Source organism: Lissotriton vulgaris, chromosome 7 (assembly GCF_964263255.1).
Source record: "Lissotriton vulgaris chromosome 7, aLisVul1.2, whole genome shotgun sequence".
NCBI classification, from domain to species: Eukaryota; Metazoa; Chordata; class Amphibia; order Caudata; family Salamandridae; genus Lissotriton; species Lissotriton vulgaris.
This window is the reverse complement of record NC_141695.1, coordinates 1,188,026,932-1,188,051,372: the sequence shown is the minus strand read 5'-3', so window position 1 is coordinate 1,188,051,372 and position 24,441 is coordinate 1,188,026,932. Positions and strand designations below refer to the sequence as shown.

General features: G+C 47.2%; 1 protein-coding gene across 4 annotated transcripts in view; it reads right to left on the bottom strand.

Annotated features, from left to right (window-relative positions):
- Window positions 1–24,441, bottom strand: part of RBM27 (RNA binding motif protein 27) — a 1,065,407-nt gene that overhangs the window by 321,806 nt on the left and 719,160 nt on the right. For all 4 annotated transcript variants that reach the window (XM_086931662.1, XM_086931660.1, XM_086931661.1 and 1 more), the window contains one exon: window positions 4,009–4,137. In XM_086931662.1, the coding sequence (XP_086787788.1) occupies window positions 4,009–4,137 (129 nt within the window). The remainder of the gene's footprint in view (window positions 1–4,008; window positions 4,138–24,441) is intronic.

The window sequence follows — 24,441 nt, the reverse complement described above, 5'->3', positions numbered from 1 at the left end:
GGCCTACAATTTTAGTGTTAAACTGATGTTTGTATGGAGAAAAGAGAAGAAAACTGTAAAAAGTATAAAAAGGTCTTACTCACAGTGTATGATGAGGTCCTAAGGTGTGGCATCTAGGCATACCACCCCCAGTGCTTAAAGTATTCCAAGAGTAACTAAAAAGTAACCTCAAAGTAATTACTGTGTAATTCAAACTTCATTTTAAAGTGAAACAAACCTGTAACAACTGCAAATATATCCTTAATTGCAATTTCTGTGTCAAGACTTACAAGTGAAAGTATATATTATCTACCACATCCTGCTTGGTTCTAGATATAAAATCCAAGTATGCCTTTTTTATACTTATCCAATTGGTCTGGATTCAGTTTCTGAGTTAGTCTTGATTGAGTGAATACAATAAATTCTTTAGACACCCTCTGGATAAGCCTAACTGCTCGCTCACACAATTACAAAGAGAGCTGTTAGTACTTACCTAATTTAGCCTCTGCTATACCTCTGGGAACTCCCTGGACTCTGTACACACTATACCTTATTTGGTATAGTATATACAGAGCTAGCTTCCTACTGTTAGCCACCACTGCAGCTCTTGCACAGTTCCCTCTGAGATCTGGCCCAGATCGGTGATTTTTCCCCGATACTGCACCCATTGGAACTTCAGGTCCCACTGCAGAACCCGCATGTGCCATCATTCTCACCGAAATCCAGGATAGAAGCTGAAACATCGGTATCATAGCCTGAATATCATGGACTCGCTCTTCTGGAGGATAGGCCTGAAACTGCACCGTACCCAGAACAGATATGATGAAAGGGAGAGTCTGAATAGGAGTCAGGTGTGACTTCGGCAAGTTAATAGTGAACCTCAGCAAAAGCAGGAGGTTCGCCGTTGTCTGGAGGTGGGAGACGATCGCCTGGGGCAAGCCCACCTTTCACAGCCAGTCATCGAGATAGGGTAAGACTGTAATCCCTGATCTCCGGAGATGAGCTCTGACCATCACCTTGGTGAACACCTGAGGGCCACTTATTAGGCTGAAGAGGAGCACAGCAAACTAATAGTGCTCGTGGCCCAGAGTAAACTGCAGGCAGCGACAATGGGTCGGCAGGATGGGAACATGGAAGTAAGCGTCCTGCAAGTCCAGAGCAACCATCCAGTCTCCCGGATTCAGGGCAGACAGAACCTGAGCAAGTGTGAGCATCTTCAACTTCTCTTTTTTGAGGAAGTAGCTGAGGGCTCTGAGGTTTAGAATAGGACAACATCCTCTGTCTTTTTTGGGGATCAGAAAGGTGTAGGAATAGGAACTACAGCCTACTTCTAAATAAATAAATAATAAATCCATATTTATAAAACGCAAACATATCACCTCTTAAGATTTCAAGGCACTGGTGGCCGTTGGGGAGATTGAGTGAGATATTGCCCAGAGTCACATAGTGCTGAGCTGCCACCAAGGATCTAACCATGAGACCCTCACTCTGAAGTCAGTCGCTCTGGCCAATGCGCCACACCTCTCCCTACACTTTTGGCACCAGAACCCTCTCTAGGGCTCCCTCAGCCAAGAGGGTCAAGACTTCCACTCGAAGTATAGATGATCCTTTGTCAGCTGATCTATGCAGGAGGCATGGAGGGAGGGGTAGGCTCGAAGGGGAAGGAGTAGCCCTTTCGGACTATCTGTAGAACCAACATGTCTGAGGTGATGTCTCGTCAGTTGTGGAGGTGACGGCATATCCTGCCACAAACTAGGTGCCCATGATCTAGGAGGATCGGACTAAGAGGGTTTGGAGGTTGAAGAGGAAGGCAGGATGTGTTGCCTGACCAGACTCTGGCCGCCCGACCCATGGGGTAGGGGCAAGCCGTGCACACAGCTTCGCAGACTCTGCGAAAGATGCACAGCCCACTGACTAGGATAGGGCTGAAGCAGCTGAAAGCTTGTTCATCTAGCTACGAAAGGAGTAAAATGCGGATTCAGGCTGGGATGACAGAGTGGCCCAGGGACTTGGGCAGCTCGCGACGTGGAGTCGACGATGCCACCAGTCGACGTGCAGGGGTACTGCTCGAGAAAAATCTTTCAGAATCAGTCTGACGCCTGGGAAGTTCACAGGTAAGGAATCTGCGGCTAGATGTCTCTATCAAACAGATCACACCACAGGTTAAGGTCCAAACCAAGGAACCAGTGTAAAGCACTGTAGTAACAGATGGAGAAGAAGTGCCTATAGCCAAGCAAGCGTGGAGGCCAGAAGAAAAAAAAAAACCATTCCTGTATGCACAGGATGAGCTGTGCCGGGTCAACAAGCCATGCAACATGTGTGAGGTTCCCAACCAACATCACCCAAGATCGTATTGGGTATGCTCATTAGATCAAGGGATAACAAACTCTCTCAAGGGGATGAAACTGTATCCGTGCTCGGGGGAAGTCAAGGAAACTTCCTGGAAAGTATACCAAGGGTTCACCAACCTCCATGCAAACCAACCCAGAGTGTGTGATCAAGGAAACCGTGTATAAACTGTATAAACTTTATTGTTTAGTTAATTAAAACCATAACAAAGCCAATAGGAAAAAATTGAACATTTCAATAAAATGAAATCAATAAAATTCTTCATAGTACAATTTTTTCCTATTGGCTTTGTTATGGTTTTAATTAACTAAACAAAGTTTATACTTACAGTTTATCAAGGAAGCAGTGTTTGCGAAGAAACAGAAGATGAAAAATAGCCATAAACCCCACAAAGAGGCAGAAGGCACATCTGAAGAACAGCCAGGTCAGTAACTAACCGGTGGGGTTGGTAACAGAGGTGTCATGTAAACTTCAACAAGCACCAAACATTGTCCTCAGAGAAAAGCAACAGCAGCTTTGCGCAGGACAGAAGCAGATTAAAACAGGATATGCAGAGGCACAGAAGAGAAAGTGTCAGTAGAGTAGGCCACCCATGCCAAGATACGGACAAGGTACATCCGCAAGGGACCTAAGAGAGAAAGAGAAAGGGCAGGAGTCCATCTTGTCAGTGTATAGCGAGAATTAGCACACGTGCCAACGCCTGAAGAGAGAAAGAAAGGACACCACCTAGGTCAGGACCAGGCAATGCACCCTAAGCAAAGAACCCTGCCCCTTCCCTTGCTTGTGCTAGGAAAGAGGGACACCAGATAGAGTGGAAAGAATCCCCTAGCTAATGTGGAGAAACACTCAACAACAGGGGGGAGGAGGTAGGAGCAATAAGAACCCCCTTGCACCATCTTCCAACTTGCACTCTTGCACCAAAGCACTGCAAGTAGAGTCCGCTACAATGGGTGCTATTATGTCAAACATATGGAGGAATACCTGTAAGACATACAAACGAAGGACAGGGAACAAGGCAACAATGCATCCACATAATATCATGAAAATACCCCAATCAGAAATTGGTGAGAAAGCAAAAGAACAATGTGTAGCCATTAACGTAGAAGCCTAACAGGGCCAAAAATTAAGATGTGCTTAAAAAAAACCCAGGGAACACAACCGGTCATCAAAAGGGTAAGAATGCAAGAAAACAAAATACATGACGGGCAGGAGCGCCACACCGATGCCACTCTGACGTGACAAGTGAAAAGAAGCCAACGATACCACCCTATAACAGCTCACCTAGAAAAACAAATCAAGGGGACCCAGTCTGGCGCCTGGAGACAATTCAAAGGTAAGGAATCTGAGGCTAGATGTCTCTATCAGATAGCAACTTTCAGAATGGATGCAGTTGCTTAATAGTAAAGGTGGTTGCAGTCATCAGTATGTTTATATTCAAGATCTGCCCAGTAACTAATCACTCAACATAGTCAACGTTTTTTATAATCTTATTATTCCTACAAAAAAATACAAAGAATTAGTACCTTTTAACAGAATAAAGAACGTAAACAGGATGAGGGGTCATTTTCAGGGCTGAAATCCATTATAGCAAAATTAATACAGACTGAACAGGGGAGTTGAATTAACATGTTTGCTCTGAAATCAAATTTTGTAAGCTGAACTACTGTAATGGTTACTTACTTGACAGTCATCTACAGTAGAGGTTGATTGGTTTGTCTCACTTTGGTTCCCACTTGCTTGTCCAAGGTTATGTTTTGCGGATACTTTATTAAGGACATATGCACCTGGACCTTGTGGCTTAGGTAAAACCTTGAAAAAATTTAAAACAGGTGATGAGTTATTTTCCTCAGATGCAACCAACGCTTTTAAATGTAAATTTTTTCTAAATTATGTTATAATCGGACATTAAACCAGAGGGTGAAGCTATAGGGTGAAACCACTGAAAAAGTAGTTTTATTATTCATATTAATGTGCTTTACATAGAACATGAACAAGTTGCAATTAAGAATTAAACAAGCTTAATTGCATACAAACATTCCCAAAAATAAATTTCAAAGGGTGGCAGAAAATATTAGTTTAAGGTCTTCCTGAAAGGAAACTAGAAAATTATGGCATTTGTCCACAAAAGAGTACATACTTTTTTTTTTGCTGTGCCAGTACATGACTGATTTTGTGCTTGTAGGGCTTTGAATCTCATTGCTTCCAAATGGAAAGAGTAGGGGATTCTGAGATCACAATGGCTCCCAGAAACTTTTAGAATCAGGTCTTGGTTGCATTAACAGATCGTATAGTTTCCTACCTGTCGGTGTAGTGTTGCAGCTTGAAGACTTTCTGGCTTCACTATGCTGTGCATTATCCCACCATCTAGTGGTTGGGTCCGGAATCGTAGTATTTCTTCTCTTTTTTTTTTCGTGGCCCAGGTGGGCGTCGCCATCCCACCATTTGGTGTCCTTCGTGACACAGACGCGCTTCGGCGGAAGGTCCCACCTTTGGTCGCCATCTTCGGATTCTTTTTTTCTTGTCTTGGGTTATCTTCCTTTGTTGATCCATTTAATTATGATTGCAATTTTATCCTCCTTTCCCATCTTTCTGGGAGAGGAGGGTGGGCTTGCTAGTGATCCAGAAAGTCTTCAAGCTGCAAAACTACACCGACAGGTAAACTATACGTTTTGCAGCGTGAATCTTTCTGGATTCACTATGCTGTGCATAGACTTAGTAGCGGGTTGTCCTTATAGTGGCGGTTGGGTGGAAGACGAGCACTGGTTACGGAAAATGTGTTTTAAGACCTTCCGTCCCACTTGTGCATCCTTATTCATCTGAATATCCACACAGTAGTGCTTAGTGAATGTTTGCACTGAAGACCATGTTGCAGCTTGGCAAATCTCTTGAATAGGTGTGTTTGCTAGAAATGCAATTGTTGCTCGTTTCTTCCTAGTGGAGTGAGCTTGAGCTGCTCCTTGTAACTGTTGTCCTACCCGCTTGTGGCAGAATTGAATTGCTTGTGCAATCGACCGTGCAATGGTGTTTTGGTGACTGGCCATCCCAAAAAACTGCTGGCAAAGGATACAAAGAACTGTTTCGTCTTCCTGCACTCCTTTGTTCTTTCTATATAGTGCATGACAGCCCTTCTGGCGTCCATTGTGTGTAGCGCCCTTTCTGTACTTGTAGTAGGTTTTAGGAAAAAAATCGGTATTTGGATTGTTTGGTTAATGTGGAATCGAGACACCAACTTTGGCATGAAGTGTGGGTCTGTTCTCATTACAATCCAGTCACTCTGTATTTGTAGGTAGGGACTCTTGGAGTGTTAGCGCTTGCAATTCACTTACTCTTCGTAGCGACGTGATAGCCACTAAGAAGGCTGTCTTTAGTGTGAGAATGTGCAGTGTTGCCTTGTGAATAGGTCCTTGCAGCTTGGATTAAACCGGCAGAAGCTTTTCATATCCGACCGCTTCTCATAGGTGATGCACACCCTTGATTTCTTTTCGCTTTCCTCCCTTTAAGAATTCCATTCTCACTTCTAATACTTTCAATCCTTTGGTTAAACTCCCTACAGGACTCGGAGCGGATGTTAGCAAGTACGATACGCCGCCATACTATGACCTCGATGGTTCCATTCTTTTTATAAGCCGACGCCCTACCTCATGGTTCACTCGACTGTGGCATATATTTTACTCCAAGGTAGCGGACTTTGTCCGCATTATGTCTAACTGACTTTTCCCATCTGCCCTTACATTGTGTGTTTAGGTTCCCATTAAAAAGGTTCTTCATTTTCTTACAGATTGCATACTTGGACACATTTATTCCTTTGCCGCCTGTGTTCACCGATTTTCACAGAGCGGTAAGTTACCTCCCCAGGTCTTTGTTCGCTATAATAGCAGTTTAGTTATTTCTTACTGACCCATTAGACTCCAATGCTTATTTACAGGCTTTGTACCATAGAGAAGCTCTTCTTATCCGGACCCCCATAGGCTTTTTGTTAAGCCATATTGGTGGTAAGTAATTCCCAATCTTATGATCTCATGTGTTGCAGTTAAAACCTCCAGTTTAGTGCAGGGGTTTCCCTCGTCACCTATGGACCACCACGTAGTCTTTTCACGACCAGATGTTTTACAATAGTGTCCCCTTCGCCCAGGGTGTTTCTCCAGTTGGGGACTCACTAAGCCTCGATACTCCTGCTGTGCAGTAATTTTCCACAGTATATGCCATTGATATCGTTATTCATAACAGTGTATGCTATGTTTGCATTTGTCTCTCTTTCACATGTCACTATTGCTTCAATTCTTTTCTAAAAAAACTTTTGTGTATGCTCTTCTTTCTTTTTTTCAGTTGCCTGAGGCCCTGATGAGAATCTCCGACGAACTAAAGGGGATTTGAAACGCGTAGGCCTAATATCTTACTAGTCTGCCTATGTGTATAGGAGTTACGTCTACCTGCATACTCCTTACAATTTCTTGTACATTACCTATTTGTATTAACTCGTAATGAAAGTCTAAAAATGTAAAAATGTATGGTTTTGTACTATTTTCAAACAATTGTTCTGAATTTTCGGTTAATTGACGCAGACCTAGTTTTGTATTTTTCTTCTCTTGCAACAGTAATATGTGGTATGCTTGAGTTAAGTCTGAATGTGTTGAATGTGTTGTGAATGTGACATGATTGAAGTTCTGAATGTTTGATGTGTTCAATTGAATGTAATTTGATGTGTCCGCTCTCATCTTGATCTTTTTCAATGTTTTCTTCTCTAATGTAAAGATAAATTTTATAACAAATTGTTGATTTTCTACAAAATAAAATTGCGACTAAACAGCAGTACCCTTTCTGGAATTAATTTTCTGTTTGCGGAGGACTAGTCCTAGCCCCAAGTAAATATTATCAGCACTGGCATTTTCTTTTGTTACTTGCTATATAGGCTCAGCCTTGCTGATTAGAGCCAGCCCTATTTTGTTCCCACTTGTGAATAGGTTAGCACCACATTGAGGTTCCATGTCGGTGCTGGCATCCTTTTTGGGGGTGCGATCCTTTTAGTTCCTTCCAGAAATCTTTTCACAACTTGGAAGGTGAAGAAACTCTTCCCTGTTTCTTCCCTCGTGTAAGCTACTGTCGCCGCTAAGTGCACCCTTAGGGATGTGTAGCTTAGTTTGCTTTGAAGCAGGTGTGTTAAGTATTTTAGTACTGTGGATTCCCTTGTGATCTTCCGTTGTAGTTTCTCCTTGATGCAACATTGGGAGAACCTTTTCCATTTTGCTATGTAGCACTTACTTGTTGTCGATCTCTTCACCTCTCTGATTACTGCCATAGTACTTGCCGATAGTTTGAGGTGTGCAAATTCTAGGTCTTCAGGAGCCATGCTGCAAGGCTGAGGCTCTCTGGCTCTGGGTGCAGTACCTTTCCGATCTGCATTGTTAACAGGTCCCTTCTTTTTGGGAACCTGTGTGCTGGTTATTGTGCCATTTCTACTATCTGTGAGAACCAGGACAGTCTGGCCCACTGGAGCGCTATAAGTAATCGCGTCATGTTGCTGATCCTGCATTTGTTGAGTACCCTGTGTATCAGTGGTATCGGGGGAAAAGAGTATGCAAATGTCTTTGACCAACTTATCCATAGCACATTACCTTGTGACAAATGGTCTGGTTGTCTGGATGCGAAGGGTTGGCATTTTGCATTCCGGTGTGTTGCAAATAGGTCTATTTGCGGTGTTCCCTACCTTTGGAATATTTGTTCTATTTCCTGCTGGTTGATCTGCCATTCGTGGGAAGCTGACCTTTGCCTGCTGAGTCTGTCTGCTTCCACATTGTCCTTCCCTGGTAGATGTGTTGCTAGTAGGTCTATTCTCAGTGGAATGGCCCATATCCATATCTCCTGTGCTAGCTTCGATAGCGCTATTGAGTGTGTTCCTCCACGGAGGAACACACTCAGTAGCGCTATCTGTTTGGATCAACACCCTGTTCCCGTACAGCTCCTTCTGAAATTATTTTAAGGCTAGGAACACAGTCTTTAGCTCTAGGTAGTTGATGTGTTTTACTGCATCTTTCTGTGCCCATAACCCTCTCACCTTGAGTTGGTTCATGTGCACTCCCCATCCCAGGTGGGAGGCATCTGTTGTGATGGTCACCGTTGGAGTTGGTGGTGTGAATGGCTTCCCTTGTGCTATAATTTCTTTGTTCCACCACGCTATTTCCTGCTGCACTGCGTGTGTGACAACCACTGGATCTTCCCAACTCCCTGTTGCTTGTGACCATTGCTGTTGGAGCCAATCTTGGAATGGTCTAATGTGGAGTCAAATATTCGGAACTCTGTGTATGTAGGACACCATCATTCCCATGAGCTTGCTCACCGTCCTCACTGTCAGAGCTTGTCCCTTGTGGTAGTGATGTGTCTCCTTCAGTAGTGCCCGTGTTCTCATCGTGCTGGGGAACACCTTGCCTTGATGGTGTTGATCTCTGCCTGCCCCTAGGAATACCTTCACCTGTTTTGGTTCTGTTGAGGATTATCCCCAATGTATTGAACACCTTAGTTGCATTAGCTTTTGAGTAACCTGCTGAATGTGTTGTTTGCATAGGCTGATTGAGTTTGCCTTAAAAGTCAGTCGTTGAGGTACAGGTATACGTGTATCTCTTGCCGCCATAGGTGTGCTGCTACCGCAGCTATGCATTTTGTGAACACCCTTGGTGCGGACCTTAGCCCGAATGCCAGGACTGTGAACTGGCAGTACGTGTCCTTGATCACAAATCTTAGTAGGTGTTTGTGTCTTTTGTTCATTGGAATGTGTAGGTAAGCGTCCTTTAGGTCTATAGTTGTTATGTAATCCCCTTTCCGTATCTGGAGTATTACTTCTTGCAGAGATGTCATTTTGAATCTTTGAGTCCTTACGAATTTGTTTAAGAACCGTAGGTCCTGGGAGGAGCTTCGCGGGCAGCCAAGATGGCCGCGTAAGCTCGGAGCTCCGCGGACCCTCCGACCCTCCGCAATTATCCTGATCGAAATCCTGTTCCACTTCGGTGGATTCTGCTTGCTGACGGGTCACTGACGCGGGAGCCACTTTCCGCCTCTGAATCGGTGGTTCCTACGCTGAGCTATGTCGAATGGGACTCCGTGCCAGGGATGCGCCATTGTCTCCCTGATCTCCGCCACTCTGCACGACTGGAATGCGTAGTGCTTGGTGGTGATCACTAAGGGCGGAGTGCCTGTGACTGCGGTGGGTACTATCATCGGCCTGGTCTGGACGTTTGGCTTCAACTGCTGCTCTTGTTAAACTTGGATTGGACTCGTGTGGTGTGCCCCCTTTGTTCTCGTTGGACCTAACATGGCGGGCAAAGGAGACCCCGACAGGTCGTCGAACAAAGGCGTCCGCGGCAAATCTCAGACACAACTGAACAGAATTGAGCGATATGTTCAGCCGCGCACTTCACCTGCTGCGGGAGCCTCCACCAAAGACCTTCCTTCTTCGGGATCGCCCGATGGGTCCGAGCCCACCCTCAGTGATATTATGGGTGCCATCGCTGGCATAAGGTCCGAATTGCAGAAGCAGCACGAAGTCTTAACCCATAAGGTGGACACTTTGGCAGTGGATCTCACCCTTATCAGGGCCGACCTGGGTAAAACGAATGACCGCGTGAAATCGCTGGACATCAAAACCTCTAGCCGCACCACCGACGTCTCGGACCTGCAGACGGAGGTCCGGACTTTGCGGTTAACTTCTGAACATTTCTCCAGGAGGCTGGAGGATTTTGAGGGACGTGCCAGGCGGCAGAACGTCCGAATCATTGGTGTCCCGGAGGTTTCGGAGGAAGTGGCGGTGGATCTGTTTGTTGAGGACCTGATACAGAACCATTTAACTCCTTCCGGGCTGAGTACCTTCTTCTCGGTGGAGCGCGCTCACCGGGTACCGGGCGGCCCGCCGAAGTTGGGCGTGGCGCCTAGACCCATCATTGCTAGGCTCCTCAACTTCAGAGACCGGGACGCTATCTTGCAAGCGTCTAGAAGGCATGGACCGCTCAAGTTTCAGAACTCTGAAGTACATTTCTATCCGGATTTTACCAGGGCGGTTCAGCGGCAGCGCCAGAGCTACGCGGGAGTGAAGAGGCGATTGAGAGACATGGGCCTAAAATACTCGATGTTTCCTGCTAAGCTTCGGATTGAACATGATGGTCATGCCCTGTTCTTCGACGTCCCGGAAAACGTTAGCGACTGGCTGGACACTTTGCCACAACGCAGGGAAGACCACGACGAACACGATGGGGGTGCGACTGGTGGTTCGGATCATTGAGACTTGGCTCTACTACAAGAACTTTGGCGGTTGGTGGGCCTGCAATATGTGACTGTCGTTACATTATTGAATTGGCTTTAAAGTTCTCCTATCGTTTCAGGGAGGGAGGCGGGAGGTGTCCGTGGGGATTCCTCACTCCTTTTGGGGCTTTGTGTAGACTAGTTAATGGGGCGACAGGCACACTGCTGGTTGGGGAGGCTCTTTAGTCTGATGCAGGGGTGCAGGGTGGGGGGTGGGCAAGGGCAAGTTGCTTCGTTTGTTAATTCTATCTTCCTTCTTTCTCTTAGGCAATGGGTTGTGTATATTGTTGCTTTTCTATGGCCGCTATGGGTTGTTGGGGCGGGGTGGGGCGGGCGTCACGATGATGGGGGATAGGAAATTAAAAATAATCAGTTGGAATGTTAATGGGCTGGGTGACCGTATTAAGAGAGGGGTTGTGCTCCAGCTGCTCAAGCGCCACATGCCTGATGTTGTCCTTCTACAGGAAACGCACTTGTTTGGTAACTCATGCAAAGCGCTCAATCGCAAAGGTTACAAGATGGTGGCCCACTCGGGGTTCTCCTCGGGCGGCGGGTTTTCTTGTACGTACGTCCCTTCCGTTTGAGATAGATGTCACTATGATTGATGATAGAGGGCGCTACGCCGCAGTGGCAGGGAGATGGGAAGGGCGTGCCCTCACTCTACTTTCGGTTTACGTCCCCCAGGCCTACAGGCCAGTACTTTCCGAGACCTTGGTGGCGCCATTTTAACTCTGTTGTTGATTGTGGGGGGTGACTTCAACTCTGTCTGCTCTGGCTCCTTGGACCGACATCCGCCTAGAGATCTTCGTAGTTCCCAACTGTGGTTGCCTTCGTTCCTAGATTCCATGGGCTTGGTGGACAGTTGGCGGCTTTTGCACCCCACACTTTGCCATTTCTCCTTCCTTTCCGGTGCACATGGCAGTCTTTCTCGAATAGACTACGTTCTTACCTTAGCTGCACACGCGTCTGCCATGTCTGAGGCCCGGTTTCTGGCGCGGGGCATTTCTGACCATTCTCCGTTATGGGTCTCCTTCGATTTTGACATCATCCTTTCGGACCGACCGGCGGCGGTTAATCCGTGGTATTTTCGAAATCCTAAAACTCGCGCTCTCCTAGCCAAAGTCATCGACCTTTATTTCTTTGAAAATGAGGGCTCGGTTAGGTCGGCCGGGACCTTATGGGAGGCATTTAAGACGGTTTTGAGGGGCGAGGCTTTCGCTCTGATAGCTGAGGCCCGTAGAATCAGGGATGCAGACCTACTACTCATCGAGGAGGAGGTTCTGAATCTGGATTCCCAGCTGGGGCCCGAACCTGACCCCGCTCTCCTGCACGCTCTTTCCCTCAAACAGTCGGAATACTGCGATCTTGCCACGAATGCCGCCCTGGCCTTGGCTAAGGAACAACAGGGTCGTATTTATGACGTTGGGGACAAGGCTGGGAAGCTACTGGATTGGTTGGACAGGAGGGAGATGGCTAGCCGAGTCGTACCCGAGATTCTGGGAGACGACGGGGTTGCTGTCACCGACCCCAGTGCCATTGCCGAGTCTTTTGCTGATTATTTCCGGAGTGTCTACACCTCTACTTCTGATTACTCCGAGGCTGACTCAACGGCGCTACTCACGACGGTCGACCTTCCCTGTCTCTCTGATGAGGACCGTGACGACCTGGATAGAGACACATCCAATGACGAGATCGCACTTGCGATCCGTTCGTTGCGGTCGGGAAAGGCATCTGGTCCCAACGGCATCCCGGTCAAACTATATAAGATACGACCTGATGTGGTTTCCCTGTTTTTGCGAACTATGTTTTTGGAAGCGCGTGACGCCGGCCTTCTTCCCCATGACCAGAGGCTGGCCACCATTGTGGTCATCCACAAGGAAGGGAAGCCGAGAGACGTGTGTCGATCCTATCGTCCCATCTCTCTCCTGAATGTTGAGCCTAAGGTTCTTGCCAAGCTGCTTGCCAATCGACTGATTGGGGTTATTGGCGACTTAGTGCATCCTGACCAGTCGGGCTTTATTCCTCACCGCAACACTGCCCTCAACCTGCGTAGACTCCACGGCGTCCTGGCTAGGGCCCATACCCTTGAGGAACCGGCAGTCCTCGCCTCTCTTGATGCCACAATGGCCTTTGACTCTCTTGAGTGGAACTACCTCTGGGCAGTGTTGGCGAAGCTCGGTTTTGGTCCGGTGTTCATGGGTTGGGTGAAACTTCTCTACGCTAGCCCACTGGCTAATGTTTCAGTGAACGGCCGTCTGTCGACGTCCTTTGCCCTTCACAGAGGTACCAGACAGGGTTGTCCCTTGTCGCCTCTCCTGTTTGCCCTGGCTCTTGAGCCGCTCGCTGCCATGTTGCGCGCGCACTCTGATCTGCATGGTATAACCTGGGCCCCAGGCTTCGAGGACAGGGTCTCCCTGTACGCGGATGATATCCTGCTCTACCTGACTTCTCCCTGCAGGTCCCTCATCGTGGCTTGTGACGTACTCAGACTTTTTGGGAGATACTCTGGCCTAGTCATCAACTGGGCCAAGTCCTCCCTGTATGTCCTGAAGGGGGGGCACGCCGCGCCTCCCTAGAGGCTGCAACATCCAGGTAGCCGTGCAGGGTTTCAAGTACTTGGGCATTTACATCTCTGGGAGTTCGAAAGCGCGATATGACCACAACTTGCTCCCTCCACTTCAGCGTCTTCGGCGCGATGTGGATAGCTGGCGAAAGCTTCCGCTCTCCCTACTTGGCCGTGCGGCATTGTTTAAGATGATGTCCTTGCCCAGGTTTCTCTATGCCTTACAGAACACCCAAGATCCGGTTCCGGCCCGCTATTTCAGGGAGATTGAGAGTCTCCAACGAGCCTTGCTCTGGGACAGTCGCCCCCGCGTCGCTGTCACGAAGCTCACGCTTCCGTGGTACGACGGGGGCATTGCTCTGCCGGACGTACGAAGGTATTACTGGGCCTCCCAGCTCGCAGCTCTCAATCACGGCTTTTACGGCCCGGTGAACAGCCCCGGCTACGCCATGGATAGATGGCTTTTGGGCGGTGGTAATTACTACCGGGCCCTCTAGTCAAGATCCTTAGATCGGCGGATGTCGGGTCCAACGAAGCCGGCGGTTTGCATCTGGCGGGCGATTACCAAGGCGCAGGGATGGCGGGGCAGACTGACCAGATTCACCCCTCTGTATGACTCCGATATTTTGGGCAGGCTATGGCACACCAAGGGTTTCGACAAATGGGACCTTATAGGCATTTCTAGGGTGGACGACATGATCTCAAAGGGTGTAATCAAGACCTTTCCTCAGTTGCAGGCTGAATACCAGTTGGGCGACTCGGAGTTCTTCCGATACGCACAGCTGAGGCACGCTCTGCTCTCGGCCGCGCCGCCGGAAGGAGCGATTCCAGAGAGCTCTCCGTTGGAGGACAGAGTGTTGGACGGCCATATGCCTGATAGCGCTATCTCACTGTCTTACAAAAAGTTAATCAATGTCCGCACCGACCTTCTCCTTGGAGTGCGTGATCAGTGGATGGAAGATGGCCTGGAGATCGATGATGAGGATTGGTAGAGCGCAGTGTCCTCCCCTAAGGACGTTGCCATCTCTTCTCGTCTTAGGCTGGTGCAATTTAAGATCTTGCACAGGGTGTATGTGACTGGCCCCCGGCTTGTACGTATGGGATACTCGCCCGACGGTCTTTGTCGTCGTGGCTGTGGTGCCCTCGCTACTTTCCTACACATTTTATGGGAATGCCCCGTCGTAGCCTCCTACTGGAGAAGGGTACACAGTATTATGAGTGAAGTGACTGGAGTGGTGACTACGGCGGAGGCTCGCAGGTGTCTCCTTAACATTTGGGAACCATCTGATCATAACACGGCGCAGACCCAATGGGTGACCCTGGGCAATATGGTGGCCAAGCGGGACATTGCTCAGAAATGGGATGCCTCCACGGCTCCCCTTGTGGTACAATGGAAAGCCAACATGGATTGGTGTATGTTCCGGGAGAAGACGGTCTATGTTGCCAGGGGTAGGCCCCGGAAATGGAGTAAGGTGTGGGGAGCCTGGAATGCTTACCGGGGTGATGTATGCCTGCCGCCCGAGCCTGTTTCTCTGGATGTACATATGTCACCATAGCCTATGACGCCAACTGTGACACGTTAACTGATTGATCCTGTTTCTCCTCCTCCCACCTACTATCCTTCACTCTCCTGTATCACTGATTCGCTGTCTACTCTCCCCTACCTGCTACCAATACCCTGCGGAATTTTCTATCCCATTGCCACTCTTCGGCGCCACTTGGCGTTTCCTTTCTTTTGTTTTCTTTCTTCATTATAAAACGTTAAAAACAACCTGCACTGTTCTGATGTACTTGTTTTTGCACTATTGCGCTCCTGCTTCACCATGCTGCCTTGCCTCCGGGATGTTAGGCTGAATAGCTGTGTGCTCTTTCCAAATAAAGGTTTTAAAAATTTTTAAAAAAAAAAAAAGAACCGTAGGTCCAGGATAGGTCTTAACGTTTCGTCTACTTTTGGTATTAGGATGTAATTGGAATAGACCCCCTTGTTTCTTTCGTTGTACGGCTTCGTCTCTATTGCCTCCTTCTTTAGGAGCTCCTGTGCCTTTTGCAGCAAGAGTGATTGTTCTGCTGTAGAGTGTCCATTGTAGTTTGTCCTCTTGTTTGCAGTAGCCGTGTTGTATGATGTTATTCTCCATTTGTCGGTTATGTCCTTCTTCCACTCCTGGAAGAAGTGTCTGATTCTGCCTCCTACAGGTGTTATGTGCTCGAGGAACTGTTTGTCTTGAGGTACTAATAGTTTGTCTTTTCCCTTGTATTGTCGCTCCCCTAGAGCTGTTGTGTGGGTGGGCATCGTCCTTACAGCTGAGTCACTTTGAGGTGGGTTGCAGTCCTCCTCTTGTCTGACCTCATCCATTTGAGCACCCTCGAAAGGTTAGGCCCCGTGGCTGTCCCAGTTGCTGTGTCTGATTGCCTCCTTGGTAACCCTGTTGGAAGGCTTGATGTGATGTTCCCGTCTGGCTGTGTCCTCTGCATGCCTGTCTCCTTGAAGGGGGTGCCCCTTCTCATCCCCCTGAACTGCAGCGCTCTCATGGACCTTGCTGTTTCATTGTCCTTTTTTAGCTGCGTAAGTTTTGCGTCAACCAGAGTGCCGAACAGTTGTTCTCCGTTGAAGGGTGTGTTCAAGATGTTAATTTGGACTTCTGGCTTGAAGCCCGAGATCCTCAGCCAGACATGCCTTCTCTTCGTTACCCCAATCATCATCTGCCTACTGGATGTCTCCGCTGCAGCCAAGGCTGATTTTAGGCATGTGTTGGACATGTTCCTGCCTTCTTCCACGAGGTGTTATGCCCTCTGGTGGTACTACTCCGGGAGATGTTTGAGCAGTTGGCCGACTTCCTCTCAATGCTGGTAGGCATGTCTGTTAATTAAGGCATTTGAGTTGGCGATGCACCATTAAATCGCCACAGTCCTCTCCATTTTCCTCCCTGTGAGGTCCATTCTCCTGATTTCCTTGTCTGGAGTTAGCGGGTACATTGGCCCTCTTCCTAGCTGTCAATGCTATTATCGAGTTAGCAGGTACTGATCCCTGAATATATGCTGGGTCTTGTGAGGAATGTTTATATTTCTTTTCTGTCCTTGGGGTCACTGACTCAAATACAGCTGGCTCCCTGAAGGCCTCCCTGCCATGGTCCAGCACACTTGGGAGCATGGGTAGGAATTGGCTCCTGGTCTGCGTAGGAAGCAGAGTCTCCAGGAGAAAACAAGCTTTGGGCTTCTCCTACTCTAGCTTCACTTCATAAGTGGCTGCAGCGTTCTTTATTACCATATTGTATATGCCAATATCGTCCGGCGGCGAAGGCCTCAACAGATATGACTGTACACCCTCTTCTGGGCTTTCATCTGCAAGATCCTGCCACTCCAGGTCTTGCGCCTCTGAGGATGTTGAGTCCTGCTAGGTCGGTTGACCCTCTTCCCCTTCTGCCTCGAAGTAATCTAGGCACTCTGCCTTCTGTTCTCCGGCTGGTTCCGGCGATTTTGGCAGATCAGGGTCCTTGACCCCTTCTTCGAGCTCTGCTTCGGCTGTGGGCTTCGAAGGGATAGTGTACCGGCTCATCCGGTCATCGAAGTCCTTTATTCTCTGGAGGATGTTTGCCATTTCAGCTTCGAGCCTTCTCCTCTTCTGCTCCAGCTCGGCCGCCTGTTCAGCGTCAAGAGCTCTGGCGCTTCACTTTGTGGTCGTCGTCCTCTAAGTCGCCTTTAACTCTTTTTTCCCTCAGCGTCGAGCGGTCCTTTTCAAGACTGGGCTTCGACGACCTAGGTTTGTCTAGCGTTTTCGCCAGCTGGGAGTCCTTTAGGAAGGATCCGCTGGGTTGTTTGTCCTTGGGTGCAGCTGCGGGCGTCAAGAGTTGACAGCAGTGCTCCTTTTGGGACTTTGCATCACTCTTTCAAGCGTCTGTCGGGGTTTTTGGGTCAACGACTCTTACCTCCTTCGCCGACTTCTTCTCGCTCTCGACGACCGTGCAGTCTTCTGGTCCCTCCGTGATGTTGTCCTCTTCCTCACTGGAGAGGTCCAAGTCTCGGAGCGATGGGGGTGGTCCTTGCCCCTGCATGGTGCAGCTTGCCCTTCGCTGCCTCTCCCGAACTCTTAAGGTCTTGGGTGTGTACGCCAAGCAGGCGTTGTAGTCTTCGCTTCAATGGTCGAGCAGCAGGCAGAGGTTGCAAACTGGGTGTTGGTCCTTCTGCAAGTATTTGTGGTGGCAATAGTTGCAGAATTTGAATGGAGTTTTGTTCATCTCCCCTGTGTGCACATTCTCCGTTGGACGTCAAGGTTCTTGGTGTTTGCCCTCCTCAGTCGTCCCGGTTGTCCAGTCTGCAGTCAATGTGCTGAAATCTCGAATCTTCACTGTTTTTTGCAGATTTTGGTCGATTCCTTCTTCAAAAGTTTCTGGAACTCTTCCGTGACGATCCAGGCCCAACGGCGGAAAAAAAATCTGAAGATGGCGACCAAAGGTGGGAGCTTCCGCCGGAAGCGCGTCAACGTCACGAAGGACACCAAATGTTGGGATGTCGTACCTGGGCCAGGAAACAAAAATAAAAAATACTACGATTCAGGACCCAACCACTAGATGGAGAGAGAATGCACAGCAATGTGAATCCAGAAAGATTCACACAGCAAAAGTATAGATAATGCAGTACATTTTTATTTGATCCTAATTTCATTGAGAGACCAGTTTACCTGCCCAAGTAGTGGATAGATATGATCAAACCTGCTGTAAAAGAGGTATGTTTTGCTGCTGGATTGAGAAAAGCTTTAAATTGGGAGTGGTATGACTGGTACATCACAGAATGCATTGCTAACTTAATTTGGTCAGAGGCTTACTAATGCTTACATTTCTTTTGCAAGTGAAGGTGGAAGTTAGCTCAGTGGGCAACTCCATGGATGCGACAGATGAGGGTAGTCTCAAGAGTGAAGCAGTGGAATTTAGCTAATGAAGAGGTTAAGTGGGGATATCTATTGATACAACAGTTTAATGCTTTGTATACCATTTCCTTCCTTTTCTTTTTTACATTCCATTGGTAAAGTGGTGTACTGAGCAAAGCGGGAATGGGAGTTATGCTGTGCTTTGTACACTGCACATCGTAACTGACAATTTACAGGCATTTTGTATTCACTAAACAGAACTCTGAATGTTTACCATGATTTTTTTCCTCAGGGAATTTCCATTTTAATGGTGTACCACATTCACTTGCTATGTACCTATTCTGGACTGTATTTGGGCTTCAGCCAAGAACAAAGTCCAATCCCTTTAGGCCATGAACATGGATTATTAGCTGCATGCCTGTCTGGAGTTGCACTGAGATTCAATTTGAAGCTGCCAGATTACATGCAGATTCAAACAGTACCAAAGTAATTGATGCATTAAATTGTATTGCCGCCCTACTTATCTTTGTCCTCCCTTGATGGATTTACAATTAACTGGTTAAATTAAAGAAAGCTAAATCTGCCACAAGTCTATCAAATTTTGTCCGGCTCCATCAAACTATCCCAAAGTTACTACCAAGTCAAACATGTTTTTACTTCCCCTTAACTCACCCTCCACTGCATCTTCATGAAACCTGAAATACCCGTAGTGGGTGAAACTTGAAAATTCCTCCCACATTGATGGAGCTTAATCAAAACAGGCCTAAAGTTATAAGCAACTGAAATTGTTAGTGCCACCTCCCTTTTAACTGTACCTCACACATTGATGAGTTGGTAAACCATCAGAAAATAAATATATTCATGACTACTAAATTCTATGCAGATTCAACACCTCGTGCCAAATTTATTAGCAAAAAACATTTTGGGGCACTTCCTTTTTAGGTGGATAGTCCTTGATGGCTCTGCACAAGTTTAAAAATTCTAGGAGTAGCCTTAACATAGTAAACGTCTGCCAAATATCATTCATAGTGATCATCAGACTGTGCGAAAGTTATAAGCAAACCAACAATTTGCTTCCAAATAACAAGACATCCACACTTATGTCCACCACGCACAATATCTCAAACTACTGTACAGATTTACAAAAAAAAACGTAAAATTATACAAAACCAACTGATTTGAGTTCTATTTTCATCCTAAGTTTGATGTAACCTTGTTCAGTATTGGATGATGCAGTAGAATTTGATTCTATTCCAGCCTTCTTGGAACTCGTGGCTTTTTGACAAAATCATGTTTTTTTCCACTTTAGAAAAAATGTTCCACAACAATCAAGGGGCACAATGAGGGATTCCAAACCCAGAGGGTGAAAGTGGTGTGGAATGCAAACACCAAAAGCCAAGCTTTTGGCTTGGATATAACGATTTTCAGCAGACATTTTATATTGAGAATAAATGCACCATTTTTTAAAGAAACTTTTCAAATTAAAACAAATAAATCTTGTTCCATTCAACCAAAGAACGTGCACAGTCGGTGTTGACCAACCTCAAAGGGTTGGGAGCAGGTGGTGGCAGAGGGCATGGGACAATGGACATTCACACCGAGGTTTGGCTGCACAAGGCAGTGTGGGTGAATTACCTAGCATGTCGCCAACATGCAGTGCACAGATTCAAGGACGTATGCTGCAATGAATCGATACATGGCAAATGAATGAAGTCTAACACAAAAATAAGAAAATTCACTGAAAAAACACAATTAAAGGTTAGCTATGTTTCAGGAAATAAACCTACAAAAATCCTGAAACTCTTCGGATATGGTATGTAACACACAGCGCATGCCATAACTCAAATAGATGATAGATCTCGAACTCAAGACTATACGTAAATATTGTTTCTAACTGTATTTGATCTAAGCAATTTGTTAGCACAATGTAGATTTCTCCTTAATAGTTGGCCAGCTGAACACAATAGACATGGCAATTGTCAGCTGTTTAGCATTTTTATTTCTATATCCCTGCCAAGCCCTGACCTCACTGTTCCACTGGTTTTCCTGAGTGTGGTGGAAAAGAATGGGCTCTGAACAGGCTTGCAGAACCCACAGGTAATAAACGGAGTGCAACGGATTTTGGCTTCCCGTCTTTCGGCTGCAGGCATCAACTCTGGCCGGTATGCAAACATATCTGAACCATATTAATATCTATACAGACAAATGTATCACTGGGTGTCAGATCTTCCTAGCTCAATTGGCTATCTGAGAGGCAACATTGAATATGCTGGGCTTGTGATTTTGCAACCAACTTTCATAAAACAAATGTTAATTTTTGGCCTTTTCATCCAGAAAATGTATGACCGTTTGGTACATGTATATCCCCTTTCCTCGGGGACTCCTGAGTGTCGAGTTTACCCGACATGGATAGTTTTGCATTGTAGTCCAGTTCTCCCTAACACAGAAATAAAGCACCCCACCCCAAGTAGACTCCTGGAAGCTTTATAGGCTTTAGTCCCCAGTTTTGAAAAACCAAGTACCATATGGAAACATGCCACCACATATTTTCACATCTACACATCCTAAGATTTCTATTGCTGTATGTTAGATCCCCCAACACCAAATGGCTGACCAAAAGGCTACACAGGCTATGCAGGATTCAGATTTTTTCTGCTATTTACTTCCTTTAACCAAGGATTTCTCTTTGGCCTGCTTCACCCTCAAAACATATGCTGATCTGGATTATTCATATCTTCCTCCCCCCCTGGGTCTTCTGAGTGCAAAGATATCAAACATGTGGAAATGGGTTGGAATCCTGGCTTCTGCACTTGTCCACAAAATGCTATAACAGTTGGGTAATAATCACAGCTAAATGTCAAAAGCTACTGCAAGGTTCAGTAATGTTCTGATGACAGGAATAAATTATCAAGTTACCTTCATTAATGCTCTTACTGGTGCATACTTCACCTAAAAAGTCTTCTTACCTTAGAATATCCCAGGCCACCACTTGTTCTTCTAAAGCATACTCCAGCTTCAGATTTTTTACTTTATAATAGATACCAAAGCAGTACCTCCCCCAAGGTGGAGGATCTGTGAAGTGGGCTCAGACCAAAATGCCTTGAAGAACCAAGCAAAGAAGGTTTCCTTCCCATCAGGCCTTACTGTAAAGACAGTAGTGCTTCATGAGTGCATGAACCAAATCCACAATATAGCCTGGCACATATCACGGACAGGAACCCAGCGCCATGGTGCAAAAGACTCTCAGACTTTCTGGAAGCGGATTCTTAGCCAGTGCGCATCAAACTTTAATGCAGAGGATTTTCCCTACCTGGCCACACAGCATTCAATTTCTTTGCTCTGGAGAACTTCAGAAAAAGTTAATGGTCTACTTGATAGGTACAATCTTTGTAAAAGCTTAAAGCCCTTTTGGGTTTTGACCGATGGAGCCTTTGCTCCTCTTCCTAGGAGTGAGGGCGGACCAATTAAGGCTGGTAGAGTGATGGCTTGCCCAACGAGTAAGGGTCAAAGTCCTAAACACCAAGAAAAACTTGATGCAGGGTGATTGCACCGACATTGCCTGCAGTTCCCCTAACATGACAAGCTCATGTCATTGCCATGAGGAAAACAGTCTTGAAGGTCAAGAGAAGGAATGAGCTTCTATGCAGCTGCTCAAAGGGCATGCTAACGAATGTTGAAACCAAATTAATCTTCCAATGTGGCATCACAAAGTGTTTGAGAAAGACTGTGTGTCAAACCTTTACTAAACCGCATTACAACAGGTGATTTGTAAATGGGGCTTCTGATTTTATGGTATTTATTTTTTTAACATTTCCGTCTATTTATCCTTATTTATTTTTGCCTATCTTATTGATATTTATCCAAATTTATTTCGTTTTGAGAATAAATGGAGTCTTAAAATGGTACATTTCCCCATTTAACTGATGAACATGCACTTATACATTGCTACCTGTCGAGTTTTAACAAATTAAGCAGCCAAATATAGCAAAATAATACACCAAGTAAATATCAGCTTTATAATACACTTATATGTTAACATACACCTGTATTTAGGGAAATCTGAACCTGTTTTTTAACTTCCCATGCTATCTGCTCAGCTGTTTATTTATTTATTTATTTAGAGTTTTCTATAGCGCGAACTTGAACCGATTAGGTTATCAGAGCGCTTTACATAGCACAAGTTTCGTTACAGTCCTAGAAAGCTAGATAGACAGCATGGAGAGTCCCCCAAAAGAAGCAAGATTTACTGTATTTTTCTGCTTTGAAAAATAAATTCAGATAAGAAACACATTGTTTTCTGTCTGTATTGATCTGTAAAAATCATTACAAACTGAAAACTGGGAGCCTTCTTTATGAAAAAAGAATTGCTGGTCAGGCAAAAGTAGAAAAAATAACCTTCAAAAGTATCCACTTCAAGACCTTTCTTCGCTAAAGACATAACAAATATAAGGATATCCTATAGCTGCACCTGTAAGAGGTCAGTGCAGCGGGCAGCACACCAGTTTAGAAACTGGTCCCCAACACCCAGCGTACACTGATTTCATGGACATGTGGCTGGCAGAGTGGATGACATCCACCACCTCGGGGTCAGATGGAAAGCAGTTAACTGCTTCCACTCACTTCGTTTAATTTGTGCAGAACCAGGTGGAGGACTCTGCCCTGCTGCTGGGACTAGAGACGCTACCAGAGTGGCAGCCTGATCTGAGGACAGATGCTCATGCTAAGGGGTTCTGGGTACCACACACTCCTGATCAAGAAGGGCTTCAGAGACAGATAAAGGGCCTGTAACTCCAAGAAGTTGATGTGGTACATTGCCGGAAAAAAAAGTGGATCTCATCCAGGTATGCCTACAAAGGACAACACTGATACCGGCTGCCCTGGTATCGAACCTGATACAGATAACATATTTGGACGTGCCCTGACCATCAGATATCATCTGAGCCAGACAGGCCCCAAGATCCTCGGGGACTGCAGTCAAAATCATACTGGCCATGTCCCAAACATGATTGTTCCAACGAAAGACTACATTTAAGAAACAGAGTCAACCTGGCAGAGAACACCACATTTTGGCCACAGCCGTCTAGACTTTTGACTTTTCTAACTAGCACATTGGTCAAAAATGAATTAGATTTCACCTTACTGGTCGAGGCTTGTACAATAAGGTTCTATGGAGCTGGTAGGCAGCGGGCTGCGACAACTGGTGAGGCGGAAGGCCGGAGGGTGAAACGGCGCAGACGGGGGCGCGGCGTCAGCTGGGGCCTGGCATTTCCCTTAGGAGCCTGGGGCCTGTGAAGACCCGCGGGCTCACCGGCCACCTTGCGGCTGGCGTGCGGGAAAGACTCGGCTGCCATTACGGGAGTAGCCGCGGGGCATGACCCCCGCACGGTGAGGAGCGGGACCTGGGGCGGAGAGGGGGAGCCCCGTGGAGGCACCGCCGCACAAAGGAGGGTGTCGCCCTGCGGCGCTGGAGCAGTAGTGGCGGAGCTCGGAGGTCCTGGATGGTGGGCCGGAAACTGAGGGGCTGAAGTCTGCAGCATGCAAAACATTGGGCAGCGCAGTGGATCGGAGGCCGCACTGCTTCTGAGCCGGCAGAGCGGAGCGAGACCCGGGCCCAGGGGCCCAGAGTCTGTCCCACCTCACATTGGAGTGGTGCCCTAAGCGCGTGGTTAAAGCTGGGGGCTGCTCTAGTGGAGACTGGAGGGAGAAAACGACCAGGTGGCTGTGGCAACTCGGGGTGTTTGCCCCCACGGCCTGATCGGGGCACGGTGACATCCTGGCCAGCAAGGCAGAGAGACATTGCGCTGTGTAAGTTACAGCGACAGCGGAGGCAGCCCGCCGGTAGCAGCGCCAGTGGTCGGGCCGAGTAGTCACAACTCAGGAACACTAAGACGCGACCCTCTGGAACGAGTTGCGTACCTACGACCTGGCATACTGGGACCTGGGCACCATGTTAGCGGCTGCTGTACCTTGAGCGACTCACCTCTGGTGCGAGATCTGCGCTGCGCACGGGGAAAGCACCAGGCGTTTGGGACTGTGCTTGGTGAGTCGGATCCACCCTCTGTGACGCTGAGGCCCCTGCTGCCTGGGGGCATTGGGGTAAGGCTGGTGTAGTCTGCAGTGGAGGGGACATTGGCAAAGAGGCTCCTGGAGAAAGAGAAGGTGCACTCTTCCGGAACGGCGCGGAGAAGTCGGACTATTGTCTGAGGCACACCCAGAGTCGACATCGGCTGCCCAGTGCCACAGTCCTGACGGTGTTGGCACCCGGCACGGATAGGCAATTCCTCCCGTTGCAGCTGGCGACGCTGGACTGGTTATGTTAGGTATTTTTGTATAGCGCTCGAATCACCGTGGGGCATCTTGCGCTTTACTCAGAGTACCATCCGGGAAGGGACAATTAGGAGGG